At 38.8% G+C, this 24688-nt stretch overlaps 3 protein-coding genes across 9 annotated transcripts in view; 2 read left to right on the forward strand and 1 right to left on the reverse strand.

The window, feature by feature from the left end:
* The window catches only part of ripor2 (RHO family interacting cell polarization regulator 2), a 72390-nt gene extending 57354 nt beyond the window's left edge, over positions 1-15036 (forward strand). For 6 of the 7 annotated variants that reach the window (XM_032580849.1, XM_032580851.1, XM_032580848.1 and 3 more), the window contains exons 9-23: positions 156-199; positions 3207-3332; positions 3430-3578; positions 3970-4099; positions 4284-4430; positions 5734-6480; positions 7524-7708; positions 8058-8220; positions 8300-8432; positions 8528-8689; positions 9841-10014; positions 10810-11012; positions 11093-11176; positions 11286-11376; positions 12419-15036. In XM_032580849.1, the coding sequence (XP_032436740.1) occupies positions 156-199; positions 3207-3332; positions 3430-3578; positions 3970-4099; positions 4284-4430; positions 5734-6480; positions 7524-7708; positions 8058-8220; positions 8300-8432; positions 8528-8689; positions 9841-10014; positions 10810-11012; positions 11093-11176; positions 11286-11376; positions 12419-12519 (2639 nt within the window). In that variant the 3' untranslated portion in view covers positions 12520-15036. The remainder of the gene's footprint in view (positions 1-155; positions 200-3206; positions 3333-3429; positions 3579-3969; positions 4100-4283; positions 4431-5733; positions 6481-7523; positions 7709-8057; positions 8221-8299; positions 8433-8527; positions 8690-9840; positions 10015-10809; positions 11013-11092; positions 11177-11285; positions 11377-12418) is intronic. The other variant, XM_032580854.1, reaches the window with a different exon arrangement.
* A 783-nt stretch (positions 15037-15819) lies between these two features.
* On the reverse strand, positions 15820-19103 carry gmnn (geminin DNA replication inhibitor). Its single transcript, XM_032580855.1, has 7 exons — positions 18980-19103; positions 18595-18660; positions 17328-17426; positions 17099-17252; positions 16935-17017; positions 16585-16695; positions 15820-16197 (listed from the first exon to the last, which is right to left on the reverse strand). Exons 2-7 carry the CDS (start codon positions 18643-18645, stop codon positions 16045-16047), a joined length of 651 nt encoding a protein of 216 aa, XP_032436746.1. The 5' UTR covers positions 18646-18660; positions 18980-19103; the 3' UTR covers positions 15820-16044.
* Positions 19104-19958: 855 nt separating this feature from the next.
* c13h6orf62 (chromosome 13 C6orf62 homolog) lies at positions 19959-24687 on the forward strand. Its single transcript, XM_032580296.1, has 5 exons — positions 19959-21507; positions 22039-22215; positions 22300-22425; positions 23053-23187; positions 23284-24687. The coding sequence occupies exons 1-5, from the start codon at positions 21379-21381 to the stop codon at positions 23407-23409; spliced, it is 693 nt and encodes a 230-aa protein (XP_032436187.1). The 5' UTR covers positions 19959-21378; the 3' UTR covers positions 23410-24687.
* The last annotated feature ends 1 nt before the right edge of the window (position 24688 follows it).

The raw sequence follows: 24688 nt of genomic DNA on the forward strand, positions 1-24688 counted from the left end.
TGAGCTCACTCAACGGAAAAGTACCATTATAATTTTACTTTCTCTTCTTAATCCTATGAAAATGTATAGTAATTTGTCCTGAATTTGAAACTTGTAGTTACATGCATATTTTGGTTACATTTTCCAATTGTCCCATTTTTTCCCCTTTTTGATAGGATTGGCAGGCTTTGCTAGGCTCTGTCCTGGAGACCAATATGAGGTAAGGATATTTTCATTTTCTTCCTAAATTCACCAAGTTTAGTGTATATTCTTAGATTCTTCAGTATTAAGTGACATATTGCTGCTGAAATATTCTGCTCTGATTCTGACCAGTATTGTTAATTGGATGCCAGTATATATATATATATATATATATATATATATATATATATATATATATATATATATATATATATATATTTCATTTGTATAGCACAGTTCTACAACAAAGCTGTTCAAAGTACTTTACGTCATAAAGACACAAAAATGATAAGTTATATAAACAACATACAGTTGACAATTGAGAAACCAGTGACAAACATTACACTTGACGAGTGCCATCATAAAAATTATCAATAAATGTTCAATATATATGAATATAAATGTAATACTCAGTTGGTAGCTGCTGCATAATGTTCGCTCCTTCTTTTAACGTAGACGCCTCAATAAATGAACATTGTTAGAGCTAAGTATGGATAAATCTGCAGAAGGGGAGTGCTGTGGTGGTGCAGGGGTTCAGCACAACCCACATATCTCCATATGTGGGTTGTGCTGAACCCCTGCACCACTAGTCCCTAGTCCTTGGCGCGGCTGTCGCAGGTTCGATTCCTGGCCTGGTGACCTTTGCCGGATGTCTTCCCCCTTCTCTCATTACTCACTTTCCTGTCAATTCACTATCAAATAAAGGCATTTAGAGCCAATAAAACCTTTCAATACTTCTGCAGATTTTTTTTGTGAAGGTATGAGTTCAAGTTAAAAAGTCTAAACAGTTGTAAAAAAAAAAAAAATCAGCTTTCTGACCAGATCGACTTTATGCTCACAAACGACACCCACTCGATTTAAAAGCTTAAGCTATCACACTGTGCCATCTTCTCTCAGCGTTGGGTTGTTCCTTTCCCTAAAGTAATAAAACAGTTGTTTCATAACACTCAGGCAAAACATGCTATGTTTTTGAGGATGAGGAGAAATCCAGTTTTTAAAACTGTTTAGTTTCAGTGGTTGTTGCCCAAGATAATCTTTCTTGCAAAGTTGACCCAATTTTGTTTTTGTAAGCAGATGCACATCTATTACACATGAGAAATATTGTTTTTGTATACTATAATAATCATAAAGAGGCTAAAAGACTGTGTCATTAGATTCTATGCCGTCATCCATATATGGAGGTGCTTCCTGTTTTTGGCTCTTTGTTGTGTTTTAAGCTTACTTTGAAAGACATTGAAAAGGCTCGCTGTGATTTTATTTATATTTCATACATGGAAGGCATTTAGATTTTCTATCAAAGTTATATTTCCCCTTTCACCTTATTACATTTTTTCCCTACTCTGATATTAGCTGTACTGTGCATGAAAGCAGTATTTAAGGGTTTAGCTGTATTCATATGCCAGTGTCAAATCTGCAAAGTCAGATGCTAGCCTATTTTTGTAGTTTTGGTATATCTTATTTATATAGCATCTACTTTTTTAGTGACTCATAAAATTAAACTTTTACAAGGACCAGTTATAGCAACGTAGCTCTGAGAGCATATAATATTTATTTCTCACTTTGTTTCTGGGGACTTCTTGCTGTCAGATGGCTGTTGCTTATTAACGTGATCTCTTGTATACTTTACTGCATTCTGTACATGTTTATTATCCCACATTTAACCACAAAAACTCGACAAAACACAATCCCAAAACAAATGAACTCCCTCTTGTTTTGTCTGACTCACAGCTCTACACATTACACACCAGGTAATGTCTCGGGTTGAAATTTATTCTAGAAATGTAGGCTTACTGTCAGATGGGGGTAAAGAAGAGAAATCACTTTCAACCTAAGTGAAGAGTATGGAGACGCTTGAAAAGGTCATTGAAAAGGTTGACCTTTAAATGTGATAGAGTGTGACAGTTTACTTTACGACACAAAACACTGACAACTCGTGAGGAATATTTATTTAAATATGTTTTCGAGAACCCATTTGATCTTGTCATCTGCTTCCTTAACCCCTGCTGCTGTTGTGAAAATTACCACTGTGAAGAAAATGGATGTCGCAAGATGAGCAGTTTCTTAAGCAGACAATCAAAATTTCAATCAAAGTGGGCGCAAAAAAAAATCTCAGTCATAAGCAAAATAAAAAGTGAAAGGATTAGATGATAGAAGCAATAAAGTGATGAAAATGGCCTGTCTAGCAAAATAGTTTGATTAATGCTGCATGAAGTGTATGTTTCTAAAAAGATCAGAGGAAAACGGCAAAGTTCAGAGGCCTTTCAAAGTTTGTGCAATGTCCACACCCTTTGTTGAGTAAGAATTACTAAATTCAACTTACTATTCAAACAACTTTAAATAATAGTTTCAGTGGAAGCCTTCATGTGCCAAAATAATCTAGCTTGTTATACAAGCAATTATATAATTTCACAATTATTGCCAGTGTTAAATAGATAGATGCTAATAAATATGGACTGAATAATATTTATTCATGCTTCTTGAATTAAAATGACTGAATATCGCCACAATGTGGCCTGATGTATTATATCCTGACATGTAGTGAATTCTTGTAGGTTGAATTTCTAACCATTTTTATTAAATGACATTAATTGGGGCTGTTTTTGTTTTCTATCCAGTTTCAGTTAGATTTAAAGCAATTGTATCTCATTTACATTTGCTTTAAATTGTAGTGTGTTAACGAGAATTGTTTTTGATGTGAAGCCTGTCCAAGTGTACAATTGTCTGCATAAAACAGCTCCCACAGTTTATATGCCTGATTTCCCTTTGGAAATCATTCGGGGGATGAAACTTTTCTGTTCTCTAAATCCTTAAACTTCATTATAGCTGCCAGTAAGAAGTCAGCTAAAGAAGACGATTAAATATTTAGCAGCTACATTATTGAATATTACATTGAGAAGCTGATGGAGGATAAAATTTTGTATTAAAAGAAGATAACATACTGTATCTGGATAGTACTCAGTAATCAGAATTGACAAGTAAGAATAATTTTACGTTAAAGTCTTGTTTCTTTTTGTCCCGTCCATCAGATTTTCATGCGGTACGGTCGGCAGCGCTGGAAGTTGAAGGGGAGAATCGAAGTAAACTCCAGGCAAAGCTGGGACGGAGACGAGATGGTCTTCATGCCCCTCATCTCCGATCTCATCAACATCAAGGTGCCACAGAGAAAATATGGTTACAAAACATCGAGCAGCTGCAGTCGACTCTCCCGCCCTGCGGTCGGGGACTAAAACATGTGTTTGCCTTCGATAGGTGACCGAGCTGAAGGGTTTGGCCACTCACATGCTGGTGGGCAGCGTCATCTGTGAGACCAAGGAGCTGTTCACAGCCATGCCCCAGGTGGTGGCTGTGGATGTCAATGACCTGGGAACAATCAAACTCAACCTGGAGGTGACGTGGTAGTAAGTAGACGTTTGTAAGAATTAACAATTATGAAATCACAGTTTCTGATCAAATACAAAGCGTTCCTCCAACGTCGATTCACCATATTAAGTTTTAAGTTAATCTTTGTAAGGAAAGTTTTTTATCCCCAGCATATGGAACAAATTGCTGCATAGCAGAGCTGTGGGATGCAGCCAATGTCTATTTTGATCTTTTTAGAGTCTATTACTGGACTTGCCATATGTTCACTTCATATTCAGAACGCCCACAACTGTTAGGAGCTGCAAACATAGTGCTGGTGTATAGCTAGTGGTGTCCTGCCACCTAGTGGGGAAACTAGAAATTAGCAGTTCAGTGAGTTCTTTCTTGGAATCCACTCATAATTCATATAATTTTCTTTCACTCGATCAGCCCCTTCGATGTCGAAGACCTGACTCTGTCATCGGGCAACTTGAGCAAAGCTGCAGCCCTCCAGAGACGAGTATCGGTCTACAGCCAGGGTACTCCCGAGACCCCCACCTTCCAGGACAGCTCCTTCTTTGTAAGTCCAAGCACTGTCTGTGTGCATGACAAAACAAACCGAATAATTTTTATACATCATCAGTGTTGCACTAACCCTCATCCATCCAGTTCCACATCATAATGCCCTTCGGTGTCTCATAATCATGCTCTTGCTCATACCCCAAACGCCCCTCTCCCCTCATCCCTGTGTGCTCTGGGTAAAGAAGTGGCCGCCATATCCTGTCGAGCGCCAGCGCCTCTCCTTCCTCCAAATGCTGCGAGAAACGCTGCTGGAGAAGCTAAGGCGCAGCCGCTCTTTTGGTGACCTGGCCTCGCTCCGGCCAAGGCCAAGATCCAGTCTGGAGGTCTATGTGAGTGTGTTGTGTGCCCCTGATCAGCCCACCGCCGCCCCCCCTCTGGAACCCTAAATGTGTTGCCCCTGCCTCACTGAAATGCCTGAGCTGGGTTTGTCCAGCTTCCCTCTAAAACCTGCAGAATTGCATGTGTGGTAGTTTGCTTGTGGATGTGCATGACTTGCTTCTTCATGCTATGCAGTGCTGGTGATAAATTTACATACACTTGATGAAGGCATTAATGTTGTGTGTATTTGGGGTCGTTTTAATCTGGGATCATTGTTTAGTTGGAGAGTTTAGCTGTGTATTCTCCAGCCAAAAGATCAGCTACAAATGAAATGAGATTATAAAAATGATCATAAAACAATCCAGGACCAACCAAGACATAAAGCTACTACAATTTGAAAGAAGGTGTAACATCAGTGCCTCTGATAAAGAGAGTTTTATATTAACATTTAGACTGAGAAGTTCAGGCTCTACAGGAATTCACATCCTGCAATGTGGACAAGCCAAATACTTTCTAAAGAAAAGTTTCATTGTTAGGTGAAATAAAGATTAAGAAGTTTGTTCACAATGACTAATTAAGCTATCAACCATCAGGCACGGTAATGGCAGCATCATGTTGAGGGGCTGTTTTACCATCAGTCATTTTAGTGCCATCCACTGATTGGATGGATTAAATTATAAGCTGTACTACATCCATTTTTCTTTGGTTGAGATTTTAGCACATCAAAACTGGTTCTGGAGTGAATATACTTTCTTTAGGATTAATAAATTGCTTTGGAATTGAATTAAATTGAATAATGTGGGCCTTGTACTGAGGTAGTTATGAAAGCTATATTATGTAAAATATCATGGAAAAAAGAAACTAAACTTCCAGCAGAGATTATGGAAAAAGCTTGGTGGCTACAAAATTAATTCTCTACATTGATTTTACCTTATGAACATTTATCCAAATATTAGTAAGTTCATATTATTGTCTGTATGGAAAAATATCTTCTTGTGTGGATTAAAGAAAATCCATTCTTCTTAAAAGTAATAGATTTTGTTTGTTGTATAATTCCTTCCACCTCAGAAAAACGAGGCGTTAAATTCATCATTAAAATCTGAAAATCAATATAATATACAAAGAAACAAGGAAGTAAGTAAATGACTCACCAACACTTGATTTTCTATGATTTACTTCACTTTTTTACTCTCCTTTGAGCTAAATCATTTTATCATTTGTCGTTTCTGATCATTCCTGTCTAGATGCTCACATTTGAAATCGTCTCGCTGTCTTCGATGTTTTAAAGTCTGACTCCTTTCTTTGCCTTGCCAGTCCACTTTACCGGACGACGTCTTTGAGAATGGCGGCTGCGGTGTGGCCGAGTGCAAACGTCTGTCCTTCACCTTCTCTGACACGTCGGGGTCTTCGCCCAGCCCCGCCCAGAGCTCCTTCTCCCAGAGCCAGTCCAACCCTGAGATCACAGTCACTCCTCCAGACACAGATTCATTACCCACCCCCATCCTGCAGACCAGGGAGGACTCCATTGCAGAGGAGCATTTAGAGGAGGAAGAGGAGGACGAGGAGGAAGTGTATGAGGAGGACGGGGAAACGGGAAGCAGAGGGAGCAGGAACAGTGCCAGCCTTGCCAGCGATGAAGCCGATGTTGCTGACTCGGAGTGGGAGCGCACCGAGTCCCAGCGCAACTCCATCTCCATCTGCGGCTCGGCCGCTCCGTCGCTGTGCTCTGATGGACACCTGTCCACCGTGGCACCTGAGGACGTCTTCCTGGACCACACAGACGAACTAAAGCCGGTGGAGCTGGACACGGAGGAGCCGGGCAACCTGACCAGGCAGCTCGTGAAGAGGTTGACGTCTTCAGAAATTGTCTCACCTGCCGAAAGCTCGGCTGAAGGCGGGGGGAGCCTGGGCTGGGCGGGGGAGGGGAGCAGGGCTTTCCTGGAGAGCAGCCTGGAGGAAGCCATCCACAGCCTGCTGACCAAGCTGGAGTCGCTGACCCATCGCTGCAGGGAGCTGCAAGACCTGGAGCAGGAAGTGATGCGCCTGGAGGACCTACTCAAGGTGATAATCACATCAAGGACTGCTATCTATGATGATAAGGATCTGAGAGAGGCAGTAAATGCCCTTCGCACTTACTGTTAGCTTAAAAGTATTATTACTGCCCCAGTGTTTAACACTTCCTTAACATTAAAAACATAAACTTTAATTTTTCTTTTGTTTTTCTGCAAGTGAACAATACAAAATAGTACAAAATTGTTAAATGGCAGGAATGATGCATGTTTTTACATTTGTTTTACAAATAACTTATAAAATGCGATTGATGTGACTTGTTAAAGGTAACCTACTGTGCTTCCTTGAACAGGTTAATGTTAACAAAACTCTGGTCTTTTTCAGCTGGATTTCAGCTTGGGTTGCTAGGTGAGGGCTCAGGGTTGCTAGGTAACGACACAGTCTTGTCCATTGTGACTTATCAATCAGTAGGTTTTTGAAATGACTCACTTTCCAGACACCCAAAAACATTAACTTATTTCCAAAAATATTCTTTTTTTTCTTTTTGGGGGGGGGCGGGGGGGGGCTGTTTTTATAAAAAGTTGAAACCCAAATGGAAGTATAAAAACTTGTAAAATGTGAATTTTGCATAAGTCCTCTATAATTAATTCAAACCCTGCATGGACATTAGATTCGCCTTCCAGCAGGAAAACCAGCACTAAGTATACAACCAGAACTACAGTTGAAAGGTTTAGATCAACTTTTATACATGTCTTAACATGGCCCAGTCAGACCTAAATCCAAATTATAATCTGTGGCAAGACTTGAAAACCAAAGTTTTCAGATGCTTTCCATTCAATCTGGCTGAGCTTGAACTATTTTTTCCAGAGAAGCTGAGTCAGACATTTCCCTAAAGGAGGCTCTGTAAAGTTTAGATTTTTTTTCATGTAAAATATGTTGAAAAGTCCTTACATTCCCACTACATTTTGTTTTGGTTTATCAAAAATTTTAATAAAGTAGTATAGTGAGGTTTGTGGCTCCAACCTTTTTATTTTTCTCATCCTTTGTAGTGTTTAATGTCCTTTTTTCCATGTGGTGCTCCTGTTTTTCCACAGTGTCGTCTGCCAGGTCACAGAAGCCGGTCGTCCAGCCTCAGCCTGACGGTGGAGAGCGCCCTGGAGAGCTTCGACTTCCTCAACACGTCTGACTTTGATGACGATGACACTGGAGACGACAACATAGGCATCTGCAGTCTCCCGCAGAAATCTCCACCTTTAGATACAGACCCAGAAAGAATTGAGTGAGTTCTTCAAGGCACTAGAAGATTTGATGTTTCACTTCAATTTAATTTGTGTAACTTTCTTTCACTTATTAAGACCAAAAATACTTGGTGCAATTTTTTGTTTTTGCAAGGAAAGAGATTATTTTGCCCAGATCACAACAAATCAGTAAAAATACTCCTTTAAATACTGCAGAACTTTAGGAGATTTTTGTTATTGAAACATACAGACAGTTGAACACAACTGAATCAACATTTTCTACTCTGATGTTCAGATTGTTAGAAAACCTGAATTTGAACGTGTCTTTGGAAAAGTATGACATTTTAAAATGCTGCCACCTTGTGGCCGCTGTTGGTGTGTGCTGCTCAGGAGTCAGCATCCGGAGGCCAGAGGACACCTGAGTGAAGCCCTGACAGAGGACACCGGGGTTGGAAACAGCGTGGCAGGAAGTCCGATGCCGCTCACCACTGGAAATGAAAACCTGGATGTAGCCATCGTCATCCACCTTCAGTACTGCATTCACCTCATCCAGGTAGTTTTCCTCAGTCTTCTGCCATCAGAAACTGGAGTATGATGTATTTATTGAAGCATAACACAAAATGTTCTGGTAGATGCTGACCAGCGGGATGGCTGTGTGGCAGCGACGCAGTGTTCTCCTCAAACTGTCGGGACAGACGCAGCTGCTGGAGGAGCTGGCAGAGATCAGCGTTGACAGGCTAGGAGCTGTCACCTCTGCTGCCGACGGTACCAGCTGGCAACTTAAAATCCAGAGTTTGATGATTTTTTTAAAATAAAATCTAAATACCTGATCTTCCGTTGTACGATGTTTCTCCTTCCAGTTCTCCCGAGCCTTGCAGAGCGCCCGCAGCTGATGACTCTGTGGTCAGAGTGCAGCGGCTCTGCGGGGCTTTTCCACACTACGCTGGACCGGGTTTTCAAACACATGAACCAGAGCTACTCAGCAGTGCTGCAGGAGAGACACCCACACAGCGCTGACACAGGTCGGCACTTGACCTGTAAACCAACAACAGTTTTAATTTTGTTCCTGAGGTAGAGCCTGTTACACAGGAACCATGTTTAGGAAGGCTGCAGACAGTTTGTGGTAACTGCGCTAGAAATTAGACAATTAAATTCCTTCTCAGAGGCTGTCTAAACACATGAATATGTTTGTCTACACATTCAATGAATTAATGTGTAAAGGCCCTTTCTTATTTAGATTAACTTACAAGATATGTTTATTTAGTTATTTTAACTGAGCTCCTTTTTTAAGTAATAACTCTGCAAAAATACAAAATCTTCTCTAAATTCTTGTGCAAAAATCTTAATACACTAGAAATAATACAAAACTAACTTACAAGTAACTTTTCAGCGAGACATAGGAGCTTGTCTTAAAAACATCATTCCTTAATACTGATTTTAAAAAAGCACTAGCTCTACTGTTCACTTATGACATGGGAAACAAGACCACTTATAATTGGAAAAACAATCTGCCAGTAGAACTAATACTTTAAAAAAAATCAATATTAAGGAGTTATTGATGTGAAATGAGCTCCTATATCTTGCTGAAAAGTTACTTGTTAGTTTTGTCTTATTTCTATTTAATAAAAATAATTGGACCCGAAGCTAGACAAAAAAATTAATTACTTGGTAAGATTTTGTACTTTTGCAGTGAATATCTTTATTGGAATGATTTAAGATCCATATTGAGGTCGCTAGACTAACCCGCAGTATGTCAGTGGGTGTGTTATTTCAGTTTACTACATTTTGTTTGAAAAAAAGAGAACAGTAAAGTAAATATAATATTCGATATAAAACCTTTTAGAATGTAGAAAAATAAGGATAGAATTTGAGGTAACAAAACCAAAATGTTACTTGCCGATCCTAGCATTAGCACTGCAGCACAGCAATCTGCTACAGGAAGTTAGAGAAGTTGTATTTACTTTAAATGTTCATAAAAGAGCTTAAAATTTTACTAGTTTGTGCTCCGGTTCAGATTTAGACTGAACTGCAGTTCAATTGGCACCCAATTCAGGCCTTGTTTTCGGATCATGCTCAGCTATTAACGGCAACTAAAATTTACTCAAATTTATATGCAAACTTATTTAAGACTGAAACTGTTGCAATCAACAATATATTTTTTCCTTTTCTTCAGTGATTGGCATGGTTGTGGGTGAGATGGTGGACAGGAGCGACCTGGCTGCGGCGCTCGGCCCTCCTGCTGCCGTGCTCTCCCGGGACGTCCTGACTGTGTTTCAGTTCCACAACTACATCCTACAGCACGACGTTCAGGACATGGAGACTCACCTGTTGCACCTGGCCAGAGAAGGCGAGTAGTAACAAGCTAAGCCAATGTTTTTAAAGATCAGTTTATGTTTTTTCCTCAAATAATTATTTAACTTAAACTATTTAACGTAAACCAAACAACATTTGGTTTTTTGCAGTTAATAATAAATGTAATTTGATGACTTTTCAGGCTTCTGAGGTTTTGCTTAAGTTTTTTGCAGTAAATTGACACTGATGAAAATTAAATGTATAACCTAAAAACTAAATATAAAGATCTTTAGCTGTGTTGCAAGAGAAAATCATTTGAAGTTCATATGTTTCAGATCACTTTGCAAATGAAAAGCCTTTGTAAAGATTTGAGTACAACAAAAGTTAATTTCTTCTTCTGTCCATATGATACATTTATCTTCCAAGTTACCCCAAATCATTAATATATTCTGTACAAAACTATTCAAACCCAGTAATTTAAATATTTTCATTTTTTTTAGATGTGTTTTTTTAATTGGAATTACAAACATCAGTGTGTTTGCTGGGGTTGCTATGCATTTCTAAAGATTCCCCTTTGTTCCTCTCATACCCCTAAATAAAATCTTATTTAATTGTTGCAAAATACGGTCCTACAGTATATTGAATACTGGGAGTTGAATACAAATGCACGCCACACTTGTTAGAAAAAAAAATACAAATTGAAATGTTATTATCCTTTTCTTTCTGTTTTTAGAGTAATGTTTGTGTTTTTATAAGGCTTAAAAGTGCAACAAAGCTTGTCCAAAAGGCATCCAGATGCTCGTTATTGAAAGCAGAGATTTTGATCATTTTCTGCTTTTTTCGTTCACAGAGGGCTTCGCAGAGATCCTGTGCAGTGATGATTTCTCTCGGTGTCTGGCACAACTGGAGGAGGTGCCTTTGTCGACTCTCTGGCCTCGAAACGGCACCCTGAGGGCCCTGGCCTCCCTGCTGACAGCAGAAGACCCCCAGGTCAACAAGGCAGCAGCCGACTACTTCTCCTCTGGAGCGTCAGACAGACACTTCAGGACCAGGGTGAGCAGTGGCGACCGTAGCCGAGGTCTGCGTTGAGTCTAAGCAGAAGCAGCATCTGAATGTTGTCTTGTGTTTTGTAGGCTGTAGAGTACTACACCCAGGCGCTGTCAGAGGCTGGAGTTCAGAGCCAGAGGGCGGCCTGCTCGGCTCTCAGCTGTCTGCAGGTCAGAGTCACATCCCACTATTGTCTGAAAGCAGTTACACACTTCTATTAAAGATAGAAGAATAGAACTTGCTTATAGGATTCATAAAGCTGTTTTTATGCGTCTGAAGGCAGTGGAGAGCCTGAAAGCAGTCATAGCGCTGTGTGATTCAGCTGATGAGGAGCTGCGCCATGTCGCCATAGAGACGCTGCTCACATTTGGTGAGTGCTGTTTTGAATCCTTGGAAATCAAATAATTTCTCGGTACCATCGATGCATGATTATGTTCAAATGAGAGCTTGTATGAGTGGGGCTTGTATTTTTACTTTAACCTTTTTCTCTTTTTTTTTTTAACTGAAAATCTTATTTTAGGGAACTTGCTTAAAAACCTGCATTTGATGTCAACCAATACTATGCCTCCTACTAGCCAACCAGTGTAACTTAATATTACTTAGATGTTATAAGTGATGGATTTTATTTTGCGAGTATATCAAGCTGTTGCTCAGGATGTTGTAACACACTACAAATAATTATTTTAAAATTGTCCTTACCTGGTAAAAAGTTTGGAAATAATATTAAGATGAATCCAAATGCAGTATTATTTTCATTTTTTTTATATTAAGAGCTAATGTATATGTGTTAGATGCAGAATAAAAAATAATTTCAGTTCTTATGAGTAGTTTCTTGTTTTCATAAGGATAGAAAAGCAAAAACACATCTGGTTTTATTATTTTTCCTTTTTTATTAGTTAGGTTAAAGTGTAGTCTGCTTTTTTTGTTTTGTGATCAAAATGTAATGATAGACATTTATATTCTGTTTTCTATTCTTGTCCCGTGTTTAAAACAAAAATAAAACTGAGTGCCCCCACTTTTTTTGAACAAATATTCATGAATAACAACAAAAGAATACAAATAAAATCCATTCTTGTTGCATGTGAGCCTGACCTCGATCACTTACGTATTTATTTTATGACCAGCCACAGATCGGGGGTAAGCATACTTTGCTTGCATGAAATGAGGTTTGGAGCCAAATTTTAGGTTCTCTTCTTTGCTAGACTTTATTATTTTAAACATGAAAAAAAATAAATCCAACCTATTTTAACTTTCTATTAAACTGCTTTTGACCATGTCGGAAAAGTTACCTTCATATTTAAACAGAAAAGCAAACTGACAAAAGATGCTTGATCCTTGATAATTGGTTTATCAAGAATGATCATTATATAAAAAACTCCTGTGTTTCTAAATGGCCCTTGTTGCCGTTGCAGGCGAGGAGGGGCGGCTGGCGTACGAGCAGCTGGACACTGTGGTTGGGGATATGATCCGTCTGGGCACGCGGAGAGGAAACACCGTCACCACCGCCTTCTGAATCTTCAAGCCGCTTAAAACCTAACAAATCCGGCCGCCGAGGAGGGACGACGTCGAGCTCTCCGAGCTGCTCTGCTTCTTCATCTGATGGCAAGAAAATGATTTATGTTCGTAGCTGCCTCTTGAGAAGAACTAACACCAAACAGACGGTCGTAACACACAACCTATACCCCTCCTTGATCCAGACCGGGACTCTTTTTACTTTAATATGAGACAACCCCCGCACTCCTCCTTTCTTAACTTACTTTCTGAGCCAGGCAGGCCAAGTCTCGGACTGAACTGGAAGCGAAGCTGGAACTTGACTGGACCCAAAGCTGCTGCTGCTGCTGCACGGACCGTGGATATTCCTGCAAAGCATCTCCTCCTTGGAAACAAGCACACAACAACCACATCACTTACTATAAAGGAATCTGGTCATATATACAGACCGACGTGACGCTTAATTTTTTTGTGATTTATGAGTAACTATTGCAGCATGTTTTAGTTGCATTGCTTTTAGGTGCTTCCAGAAGACTGCACTAGTAAGCTTGTAAAGGCAGCATCTTTTACACGGCTGGAAAATACACCTGGTTGTGTTCACAGTGTAATATGATTCGTGTTTTCTGGTACGTTCCATTTGATTTTCAGGGATTTTGCAGAGGCTGAAAGACATGTTGGTGGAAGATGTTTTTTTTTTAGTAGTAAGTGAAGTCAGAAAGCAGTTTACAGCCTTCTTTGTGATGAGATGAAGCAGGGGCTCACTGTTCCACTCGCTCAGCAGTTTTATGTCTGAGCCTTCTCACGCTTGCAGTTTAACAAGTGCAATCTTTGTTTTGTACATATGATTTTTTTTTTTTTTCTTTCGTTTTCGTGCACCTCGCCGATACGAGGAGCCCACTGGATGATGTCAGCTTCGACCACCTGAGCCTTGATGAGGTCGAGGCGGCAGATTCCGCAGAAACTCTTTTTGTAAATGTATTTTTCCTGCCGGGCCAGGAGCCGCTGCAGGGTATTAAATCCGGCTCGGGATTTCTAGAGAATGCACGTTTCAGCATCTGAGAAAAGAAAAAAAAAAAGAGCATAGGATCTGAGTGGTATCGTAGCCTTGTTTTAGGCTAACTGCACATTTACATAATGAAAGGCTTTGTTTTTCCACATCTCTAAACGCTGTGTGGAAAAAAATGACCGGAGGTAAGGATCTACAGGTGCATCTCAATAAATTAGAGAATACTTTAAGGTTAAAATAAAGTCATGGAGTTCACAAAGCAAAAATTGTGCATAGATTTATTAGTGAGTGGTATTTCAGTTATTTATTTTGGTTCATTTTGAAAGTTCACCAGTTGACAAAATTTAGCTCCTTAGCTGTGCTCAATAATTTTCAAAATATTTTAGGTATCAGTGACACAAAGTAACTTTTTGAATTAAATTGAGATTAGCTTTTGAATTATATTTTTGATTTATTGAGCTGCACTTGAAATGCCTGCTTGTATCATGCTACCTGTACTACTGAGTCAAGTGCTAACGCACCAAGACAAACATTCACATAAAAACCCGTTTCCTATTTATTGTTTACTCCTTGTAACTCTACTATTCTTTTGGAGTTAAACTGCAGTAGTGCAGAAAAATCATGTTCTGTGAATAATTTTCATATTTATGTTGTATCTTCAGGTCTAACATGAACTGTTGACCTTGATAGTTTTATTATGATCTTGTAAACTGATGGTTCATTTTAATTGGAGTTTGTTTTAATAGAAATATATTAGATTATAATTTTTGGAGGAGATTTGATATGTTTTCTTCATTGAAGTATCATAAAGATTTTGAGACTTCTATATATTTATAAATGTTACTTTATCAACTAGAAGATTTACTGTAACCAAAGGAAATGTAATTATAATTTTGACCATTTTTTAGCAAAAAAAAAGAGCTAATTCAAGAGAATGTATTTTCAGTAAAACATTTGCATTAAGGCCAGATCTCAGATCTAAAAGAAAAAGCACAACTTAAAGAATTAAACCCACAATAGATGGATCTTGTAACATTTAGATGCAACTTCTGAATCCAGTTCAAAGCCATATTAAATATTCTTATACATTGTTTTTTCCCCTTATCTGTAAATGTGTGAACAGTTATTAAAAGATTGTCATTTGTTTTTCTATACAACCTTTTTTTTTTTATTTTAGCAAAGTATGGTCCAAATCTGAAGCAATTTTCATTTCATTATGTGCATATAGCAGTACAGTATTTTTAGCCTAGCATCTAAATTAACCCACTCTGTATATAGCATTCTCCCTTTTATGAACTTGCAGTTGACCAGTGTTTATAATTAGTGGGCCATGTGAATCCTAAGCACTGTTGAGTACATGCAGACAAAAGTGTGCACATGTGGAGTTATTTACAGTCTTAACACTTTGCTGAAATTGAAATTAATTTGTGGTCCATAGCTTCAGCACTGATCCATCTACTACTCATCTGTTGTGGTCAGCAGTATTTCTTGTGCTACAATATTGCAATAAAGTATATTTTTGCATATTTAAAATTGCTGTTTTGTATTTCTACTCAAGTCTGTATTTTCTGTAAACAATGGACCTGGAAATTTTAATCCAACTAAAAAAAAAAAAAAGCTGTGTGCAGCCATTTTGTCACCCTAATTTGAAACAATCTGTATGGGATGAAGCAGGCTCAGCTATGCTAAAAATTTATAGACTTCATTACCTGGCAATTTTTGGCCCAAACACTCAAGGTACCCTCACATATCCAGCAAAATGACCTTTTAAGTACTCTTAAAATGGCATGCTGCCGCCATTTAAACTGCATATTAAATTAATGCAAAAATAAAAATCAGCTCAGAGTTATTTTTTAAAGTCTTTTCTAATTCTGTATTGGCTGTTTTAGTTTGTGTTACAAGCTAAATGTATTAGCTTGTAAAACACATTTAGCTTGTGTTACAAGCTAAATGAGAACAAGCTATGCATTTTGTACCGTAAACAAAAAGGGAGGCCTTTGCATGTGGAAAGAGATGGTTTTTTTTACTGAAGTGCAAAGAGGTTGTATAAATAAGGTGCAAAGGCATTCACATATAAAATGTCCCTGTAAGTTAATAGCAGAAAGTGGTTTTCTTGTGTCAAGAAATGGGTCATGACCTATTTTTAATATGAGAAACAATTTTACCCTCACTTTCTTTAAAAAAAAAATCTGAACTTTAAGAGTTGTCACAATCCCAAAATATATGTACAAAGAAAAGTGCAATAAAAGAGCTACTTGAGGATAAATGTAGCAGTTCTGTCACACACCTGTAAAGTGAAGAATAGCCAACAGGAACTTAGAGTTTCTTTAAAGTTTATTGTACAGAATCAGTTAAAAAGCGATCTTGCGTTTTAAACTTAGACCAGGGTCTGCCAACGGCCAGATTTATTAACATACGAAACCGTGCAAAACAACAGGGTTGAAACCAAGTCTGGAAAACATTTGTTTCAGTTTTAAACTACAGGGCTCATATTAAAAAAGAAAAAAGGCACATCTCCTTCAAAAGGAGGTTTTTCTAAAGTCAGTTTAATCCTGAGGGTCCTGCTTCGTCATGATCTGACGTCTCTTCATCACTGTAGTCTGCCTCCTCTTGCTCAGCTGGATCTGCTTCTTCTGCATCAAATGCTATGTCCTTCATTTCTTCCAGGCTCTCTGGGCACTTTCCAGTCAGTCTCTATAAATGCATTATACAAGTTGTTAATTTGTACCAAGAGAGATCGTGCCCTTACAATGAACTTTATTTACCCTGTGAAAAACACTTCAACTCAGTGCACAAGGGAGCCAGTTAAACTACTGGATTAAGTGTGCCATAATTTCTCCATGCTCACTAGCTCCAGTTACAGACCTGTATGCCACTGCTAAAACTGCTGCACTTTTGGATAAAAAGCAGCATCAAGTTCAGAAACATAATATGTCAAGGCCTAATTATGGCCTTCACTGCAATCTCCGATCAGGTTGAGCTTTAAGACAAAGGCAGACAGGACAAAGAAAATCCGTGCCAGGTGTTTGGTAGATATTCAGAGTTAAAATCTGAGAAACAAGTAAGTGTAAGGGTACAAACCTCAATCATGTCAGCCATGTACTGCACATGTTGTGCCAGCTCCTGCAGCTCTTCATTCTCAGACTGGAGCTTGCTAATCTCCTCATCTCTGGCTTCAATGTCTTTGTGCAACTGGTTTAAGAGAAATTAGTTGTTCAGAGCTTAAAGTACAAGGTTACCAAACTGAAGAACCTTAAAAGCACTAAAGACAGTTTTGACAGGCCTGATTGAACAGAGAAGTAGACAAAAGCCAACTAATGATTGAATACATTTACTGCAGTCTGGACTGGTTCCTTCCCAGGGTCAAGGGAGTTGGAGCGTGGGAACGTTCAGAAAGCTAAACATTATCTGACCCCTAGTGATTAACTCACCTTCTCATTCTCCTGTAGGACCCGGTACAAAGCCTTTCGTCGTTCTTCTGCTACTTCTTTCCAGTAAGAGGAAGGAGGAGTTTCTAGAAAAGTGCAAGACAAAAATGTCATTTCTAGAGGGTGAGGGGGAATTTCACCAGTTACAGAACTGATCATAAATTTACCTTTTACCATAAGTTCATATGCTTCTTTGGACAGGCCATCTGGTACACAGTTAACTTCTTCTGTTTGTGTGGCTTTTACTTCTACTTTAACCCTCTTCGAACCTCTTGACTGATCCAGTATCCACTGTTTCCTCTTAGGAATAACTTTCCCTGTCTAAAACAGAAAAATCGGGATTAGGAATGGACGAACCCTTAGCTATACAATTAAGACTATTATTGCAGACCATACCTGAGCCGATTTCAAACTTGTGTTGACTGCTGAATGTTGGAGGACCTGCAGACTTTGCCTTTGTTGTCTAACTACCTTTTGAGATGGTACAGAGAAGCTCTGAAAGACAAATATACCTTCAGAGATCAGAAAAGGACATTTTCGCCTTTACAGCAATTCTTTGATTAAATGCATAGAATTGGACACTCCTTATATGGTATACGAGTGCAAACATGCATACAGTTTAATGCATAGATTGCATCTTGAAATCAATTTCAAACAATGCGGTTGAAAAGACCGCAGCCATCTTGAAATAAATTTTAAACAATGCATTCAACTTAATCTACATAATAATACCTGGACAGAATATTAAACATGAGCTTCAAAAAGAAAGGCATTGTGATAACAGAAGACTTCAGGGAAAACCAGAACGTGGCACAAGTCAGAAACTGCCCAAATAGTACACCGTGACAGGAAACTATTCAGAGTTATGATTTTCTGAGCTTGGCATCATCTGACTTTAGTTACAATGTCACTAAAATTAGAGCAACAGCTCCTTCAACAAATGCCACAAGCTCAATGATAGAACACAAAGTCACTGCGGTCATGGGAAAGTTCCTCTTGAATGCTCATTAAGGAGCAGGAGACAAGGCCCAGTTAATGTTTAGCTAGACCTCAAAGGCACCATTGTTTTGAGGCTGATTAAGTCATCTTTCAGAGATTTGAACCACTTGAGAGCCTAACAAACAGAGTAATGCAATCAATTTCAGGGAGAAGAGCTGTTATGATGTAATCTGCCATTCCTCAAGTAAACCAATTTCAAATTTTAGTTTCCCTTTTAAGTATTTTTTTTAAATTGAAGGACATCTTGAAATGCCATTAGAATATTGTTGAGTTTGGTTGAAAAGACAGCAGCTACAAATTCTTGAACCTCTGAACAAGAAAATATTTTTATAAACTTACATTTTCAGCTATGCTAAATAGGATCCACATTATTTTAAGGCAATGTAGCCACTTTTTAAACCTACATGCAGGGTTTATATTCCACTTGAGATAAAGTTAAGAGTTTAAGTTTCAAAATCTTCGATCAATTTTTCACCAAAAACAAAAATGGGGTGGTGGCTTGTACAATTAACATGTTAAATACATAGACCTGGCTTTAATTAACCACCATCTGGTGAGTTTAGAAATAGAGTTGGCCCGATCAGTCCCGTATACAATTCATCAACAAAGCAGCACCAAAAAAAGAAAAACGCTTAAAGCCCCAGAAGAAATACTTTAGAATTACCTTTATGTTCTCATTGGAGCTCCGCTGCTTCACGTTTCCAACGGAATTCATTTTCTTTCCGGAGATCTGAAAAGTAAAGTTGGTCACAAATTAAAACAGTTACTGCACAAGATAAAACCAAAGCAAATTAGGCATCTAGTTATAAGTTGAATGCTATTTTAGTTGACTAGACGGCCAAAAACAGCAGGATACCAACGTCTTCTCGTGCTAAAAACAAGCTAATTCAAGGTTTATGCTCGTTATGCTAACGATAGCGCCAGGCAAGTCTAATAATAAACAAATTTGACTTAAATATAAGCCCCCGTACACCACAATCTCTAGTCAATGTGTTAATTACAAAAATATTTCAAACAGCCCAATATTAATAGACGTAAACGCTACTCACCTTTCACAAACTCAACCAAACCTCTTTACAACTCTTGTTTTCCTCAACTAAAAGACCTCGCGCCAGAGGCTTAAATACGCACACCGAGTCACATGTGAAGCCACCAATCACCATTGAGAATTTTAATTTTCTTCTCCTCCGCCTCCTTCTTCCACCAATAGAGAAGGAGAAAGGACACAGCATGAATGTATCGTACGGCAACGGTGCCGCCGTATTGTGAGTGGCAATTTCTATCTATCTATCTATCTATCTATCTATCTATCTATCTATCTATCTATCTATCTATCTATCTATCTATCTCTGTCTGTCTGTCTGTCTGTCTGTCTGTCTGTCTGTCTGTCTGTCTGTCTGTCTGATTTATTTTTGAGATTTTATGAATATGTGGTATGTGTTATGAGGGCAAAGTTAAATAAAAAATGAGGAAAAAAATATTTGTGTGTGTGTTTCCAAGCCTTTGAAACACTTGGAAACACTTTTGTTTCCAAGTCTCTTGTTCACAAGAGACTGTAAACAAAAACCTAAAGTTAATCATTGCGCTGCGATGACGGGCGTGAGGGTGTTCAATGCACTTAAAAGATTAAAATCCTTGACAAAATATGGATCTTTTTCTATTTATGTTAACAATGGCAGTTTTATAATGTGAAAAAATGCGTTTACTAAAAGTATTTAAATTTTCAGTATAGCTACCATAACATTGCAAGGTTCGAATAACTAACAAGGCCTAATGCAACTTACTTTAGTTTCAGCGTATTTGTAGTAATGCAAAAATGATTCAACCAGAAGCGCTCCAATATTCCAGATAACTAGACATTTTTTGTTTTTCCCATCACAGTTGCATAGCTATGCAAGGCAAACACGCCACACAAAACATGGCGGACGTGTTCGCGCGTATCGTTTTTTAGTTGTTTTTTTTTTTTTTACCAGGTAAGGAAGCCGCTCCGTCGGGTCACGTGTCTTATTACGTCCAGTTATTGTAACTGCCTGCGCAGCCATTTTGAGGGGGAAGGCAGAGGACCCGTCGAGCGCTAATGTACTGTTATTAGCCGCCCTGAAAGACACACACAGGCACACACAAAGAAACCGAACGGGGCACACGTTGGACGGCACGTCGTTAAATATGGGCCCACCAGGAGACAGAACACGCCACACATCGACTGATAGAACGGGGGATCTCCGCTGGATGGTCGATTTATCTTGACATGGCATGCGGCGGGGCGAGCCGGAGGTTGTGACGACTGAAGAAAAGAGAAAGAACTAGCTCGAAGCGTCAGACGTTGGAAGAGGGGGGGAGATTTTTGTTTAGCTAACGCTTGTTTCGCAGTTCAGCGTTTGTTTTAATCGATTACCAACTGATTTGTGTCGAAAGTTGTTGACGACAGTTTAATATGGAGCTGAAATAGTGACCAGAAACAGTTACAACGTCAGTCTTCCGACTTTTAATAACAACACTGACAGTCTCGTTGAGCCAGAAAATGTAATAAAAGGCGTGGTAAGATGACTGACCACACTTAAAAAGCCTCAGTTAAGCCAGTCTGTCTTAAAATAAGATGTAGCTTTATCACTGGTTCGCTACTAGTTAGTGTCAGAAATGAATACCTAGGTTGGCTTGCTAGCTAGCTAGCAGACCTTAGCTAGTGTGCTAAAAATACGCCCACATCATGACCATCAGCTGTGGCAGCAGCACGGGCCCAGGGCCAGATGAGTGACGGAAAAAGTTCAGGAAATGTCGGTTTACTTTCGCTGTAGTCTTCGATGTTACCGGGTGCCTGTGTCTGTTGGCATCTGTGTCTACCTGCCATGTTCGTCTGTATCCCCAGTCCGCCTGTAACACGCTCATAACACAGTCTGTGTTCAGAGAAACAAAACAAAACCGCAGCCATGGATCAGGCACTTTGAGATGACCCAGTTAATAGAATATCGGTCTGCTCGCTGTAGTTCACAATCTCATTAGCAAACAAAAAAATGTCACCAATATGTGTTGTAGCAGCCTTTTCTATTAGTTCCAGTTATCATTTATAAAAAAAAAAAAGAGCCACCTTTGAGTTGTTGTTTTCTTGAAATCTGTTGTACTCATTTCAGTGGCAGTTGGAAAAAATAAGTTAATTTGGCTTCAAGGCCATGTCTTAAAACATGGGTTTTTGATCAGGTATAAAGGCAATGGAGTCTTAGCCTGTTGAGCATTCCCCTTCTCAAAACTGCCTTTTTACAACAACCAAATATTGAAATGACTTAGTTTAAAATCCGATTTGTCGGTCTTTTAAGTTCATAGTGGTTAGAGGATCTAGTTTTAGAGTTTTGATGCATTGTCAGCTCCATCCTTTCTTAAAAGTATAGAATAAATAGACAGTGTCGCTAAAGTACATCACACGAGGGGAAGAGACACTACCAACAAAATAACCATGGGGGACCCAACTTCACGAAGAAACCAAACAAGAAACCGGCTTCGAGCTCAGCTTCGGAAGAAAAGGGAATCTTTGGCGGATCAGTTTGACTTCAAGATCTATATAGCCTTCGTTTTCAAGGAAAAGGTTTGTTAACACTACAGCTATATTCCATTATATGTGTACTGGAGATGCAGTAAATGAAGAACCATAAATGTGAATCGGCCAATCTTCCATTTCACTGTTGTCAAGTCAAATGTTAAAAACTGATGGAAATGTACAACATTTAATTTCAGCATTTTCCAGGTCTAGATATGTATGGGGGGAAAATTATTTATTCCTTGTGTTACATGTTCTCTTTTTTTCTGTCTTTCTTTGTGTCCTTCACCTTTTTAAATGTTATTCTAAATATAGCTTTGTTTTTTTTTTTTTCTTTTTTGTAATGTCTCTTCACCATTTCAGGTCATTTAAACTTTTTTTTGTTAATTGAAAACATTCTTGACTTTTTTTTCTATAACTTTTACTTTAATTATGGAATGGATAAACAACAAAAAATATATTTTTTACAAAAGTGACCCTAACACCCTCTCTCAGAATAGGCAGGTCAGACCTCAAAGAAAACCAGAAATATGTATTGACTTGTGAAACCCTTAAAATTGCTTGCTTTATTTTTAACAGAAGAAGAAGTCTGCACTTTTTGAGGTAGCGGAAGTGGTGCCTGTGATGACCAACAACTACGAAGAAAACATCCTAAGAGGTGTGCGCGATTCAAGCTATTCTCTGGAGAGTTCAATAGAGCTCCTTCAAAAAGATGTGGTGCAACTACATGCCCCCCGATACCAGTCAATGCGAAGGGTAAGAATCGACTATATGAACAAAGTCCCCAATCATGGCTTAAAAAATGCTTAGTTGCTATAATTATTTTTCTTTTTTCTTTAGGATGTGATAGGCTGCACACAGGAAATGGATTTTATCCTTTGGCCACGCAATGATATTGAGAAGATTGTCTGTCTGCTGTTCTCCAGATGGAAAGGGGCCGATGATGAGCCCTTCAGGCCTGTGCAGGTCAGACCTTTGCTCCTATCATCACTTTGGAGTAACTACCTGATAAATATGTTCTGCTCCATGTGCTATGTATCAGACTAATGTAAAATGTGTCTTGTCGGACACATTGAGCATAAATAAACGACCTGAAGCCAAATTGTACTGAACAGTCAGGGAAGAGTACCTATACAGCTGTTCAGTCAGTTATCCTTCAGAACTAAATGTTTGATGAAAACAGTGATTTCGGTGAAAATATCCTGTTTCTTAACATTCTTGTTGTCATCTTGACCAAACGGCTCGATCGCTGACCGTAGGACTTTCCTACAGAAAACATTTGACTTGTCCATGTGACACTTGACACGTGGAGCTTCATAGTTTCCATTTGAGGGAGTTGCTTCTTTCTTTGTCCAAACTGCAGACAAAATTGCACACAGGTTAACATCATGCTTCTCGAATGGCCTACTCAAATCCTTAACTTCTGCTCTATTGGACCTTTTCAATATGCCTAAATGTCATTCTTCTAAGTCTGCCAAGTAACACAGTCAAATAGCAGTTCATAGTTGAGCGTGAAGCTTTTTTACAAGTTACTACATGAAATTTAACCAGCAGCCTAGACTTTGCATACAGACTCTTTCCTCTTCTTCTTAGGCCAAGTTTGAATTTCATCACGGAGACTACGAGAAGCAATGCTTGCATGCTTTGGGTCGTAAAGACAAAGCTGGAATGGTGATGAACAACCCAACCCAGTCTGTATTTCTCTTTATGGACAGACAACACCTGCAGGTACATCTGTTGAAACGTTTAAAAATAATTAACTGGTTTATCAAGTTTAAAAACCGTCCTCTGTAACGACGCCGTTGTACTTCTTGGTCGTTTCAGACTCCTAAAACCAAGGCCACGGTTTTCAAGTTGTGCAGCCTGTGCCTGTATTTGCCCCAGGACCAGCTGACCTGCTGGGGCGTGGGAGACATCGAGGATCACCTCCGCCCATACATGCCTGACTAAGGCTTCTTGCTTCACCCAGCCACACAGAGACAAGCCTTTACCTCTCCTTCCCTCCCTAAGCCTTCAGAAGCAAATTGATGTACTCATCTCCTCCCTGTCCCTTTAAAAGATTTGAACTTGTGCTTGGATCTCCTTTTTGTTCCCCCACTCATTTTCTCCCTCTAACCTGAAGCCCATTTGCTTCCCATCCTTTTTTTTTTTCTTTTTTTTTTTACCCCATTCTTCCCATGTTTGTCCAAATACTTTCTCCCATTTTTTTGGATTGGCTCTGACATTTTTATTTTACTTCATTCCCTTTTCCTTACTCACCCTTTCTTTCATTTTGTTTGCTTTTTAAAAATTTTTTTTATTTGAACCTGCACGGACATTGATTTTTTGAGTGGTTGGTTGTTCTCTTGGAGCCACACAGTCAACAGCATCGGTCACTGAATGAACTCTTTATGTTGCATCTAAACCGGAACAAACAATACACAAGTCTTCATGGTGGTTACGATGGACATGTCTTATATCCTTGATGTGATAAGAAAGGATTGTTAAAGCTTGTTTTGTAATGTTACTAGGGCTTCTAAAACAAGTTTAGACAATTTTTTTTGCCCAGGATAGGCATGAGCAGGTATCAGAACACCTGTACAGGCAAAGATAACAAGAGGAAGAGTGTTTGTCAAATCATATTGGTGTAGGTATTGCTTCTTATAAACTGCCTTAGTTTGATTTGCTGGACTTAAAGATGTTTTTGTGTCATTTGCTTTTCTCAGAAACATACTAAACAGGCCTTTGATTAAAATCGCGAGTATCTCAAAAGGCGTTGTGCAGAGTTAAGACATGTTGGTATGTTGAAGTTGATTTTTCACAGTTCAATCCGTTCATGCACTATTTCATTTAAGCTACTGAAATCGGATGTTTTGCGCATTGTTTTTTTTTTTTGGAGGGATGTGGGTCGGTGATGAATTGCAATGGTGACAGATTTAACAGTAATTATAATAATATACCTAACAAAAATGTTTTGCTTAAAGCTAACTGATTTCTGTTTAATTTGATCTATTAAAGTTGCGAATCTGCTGCCAAGCTTCTTTAAATTAAAATTGAGTTTTGAAGGGTTTGCTTTATCAAAGACTATGAAGTACAGTAGTACGTAAAGTTTCGCTCCTTGCTGATTCAATGTGTTTTAGCTGAAAAAAGGGTGTAAGGCATGTAACTTCTGGGTTTTGATTTTCTGTTCTCTAATCTTTACTGCTGAGCATATCTCAATACAGTGCAAAGTCTGAAAAAAAAACCCGAC

Source organism: Xiphophorus hellerii, chromosome 13, assembly GCF_003331165.1.
Source record: "Xiphophorus hellerii strain 12219 chromosome 13, Xiphophorus_hellerii-4.1, whole genome shotgun sequence".
In the NCBI taxonomy this organism is placed as follows: Eukaryota; Metazoa; Chordata; class Actinopteri; order Cyprinodontiformes; family Poeciliidae; genus Xiphophorus; species Xiphophorus hellerii.

Excerpts from the sequence above, each read along its gene's own strand:
- gmnn (XM_032580855.1), bottom strand. The coding sequence starts at position 18,645 with ATGAATTCCGTTGGAAACGTGAAGCAGCGGAGCTCCAATGAGAACATA. Across the intron at positions 17,253-17,327 it reads CAAGTTTGAAATCGGCTCAG|ACAGGGAAAGTTATTCCTAA; the intron begins GTATGGTCTGCA and ends TTTCTGTTTTAG. Across the intron at positions 17,018-17,098 it reads ATATGAACTTATGGTAAAAG|AAACTCCTCCTTCCTCTTAC; the intron begins GTAAATTTATGA and ends GCACTTTTCTAG.
- c13h6orf62 (XM_032580296.1), top strand. The coding sequence starts at position 21,379 with ATGGGGGACCCAACTTCACGAAGAAACCAAACAAGAAACCGGCTTCGA. Across the intron at positions 21,508-22,038 it reads CCTTCGTTTTCAAGGAAAAG|AAGAAGAAGTCTGCACTTTT; the intron begins GTTTGTTAACAC and ends TATTTTTAACAG. Across the intron at positions 23,188-23,283 it reads TGGACAGACAACACCTGCAG|ACTCCTAAAACCAAGGCCAC; the intron begins GTACATCTGTTG and ends TGGTCGTTTCAG.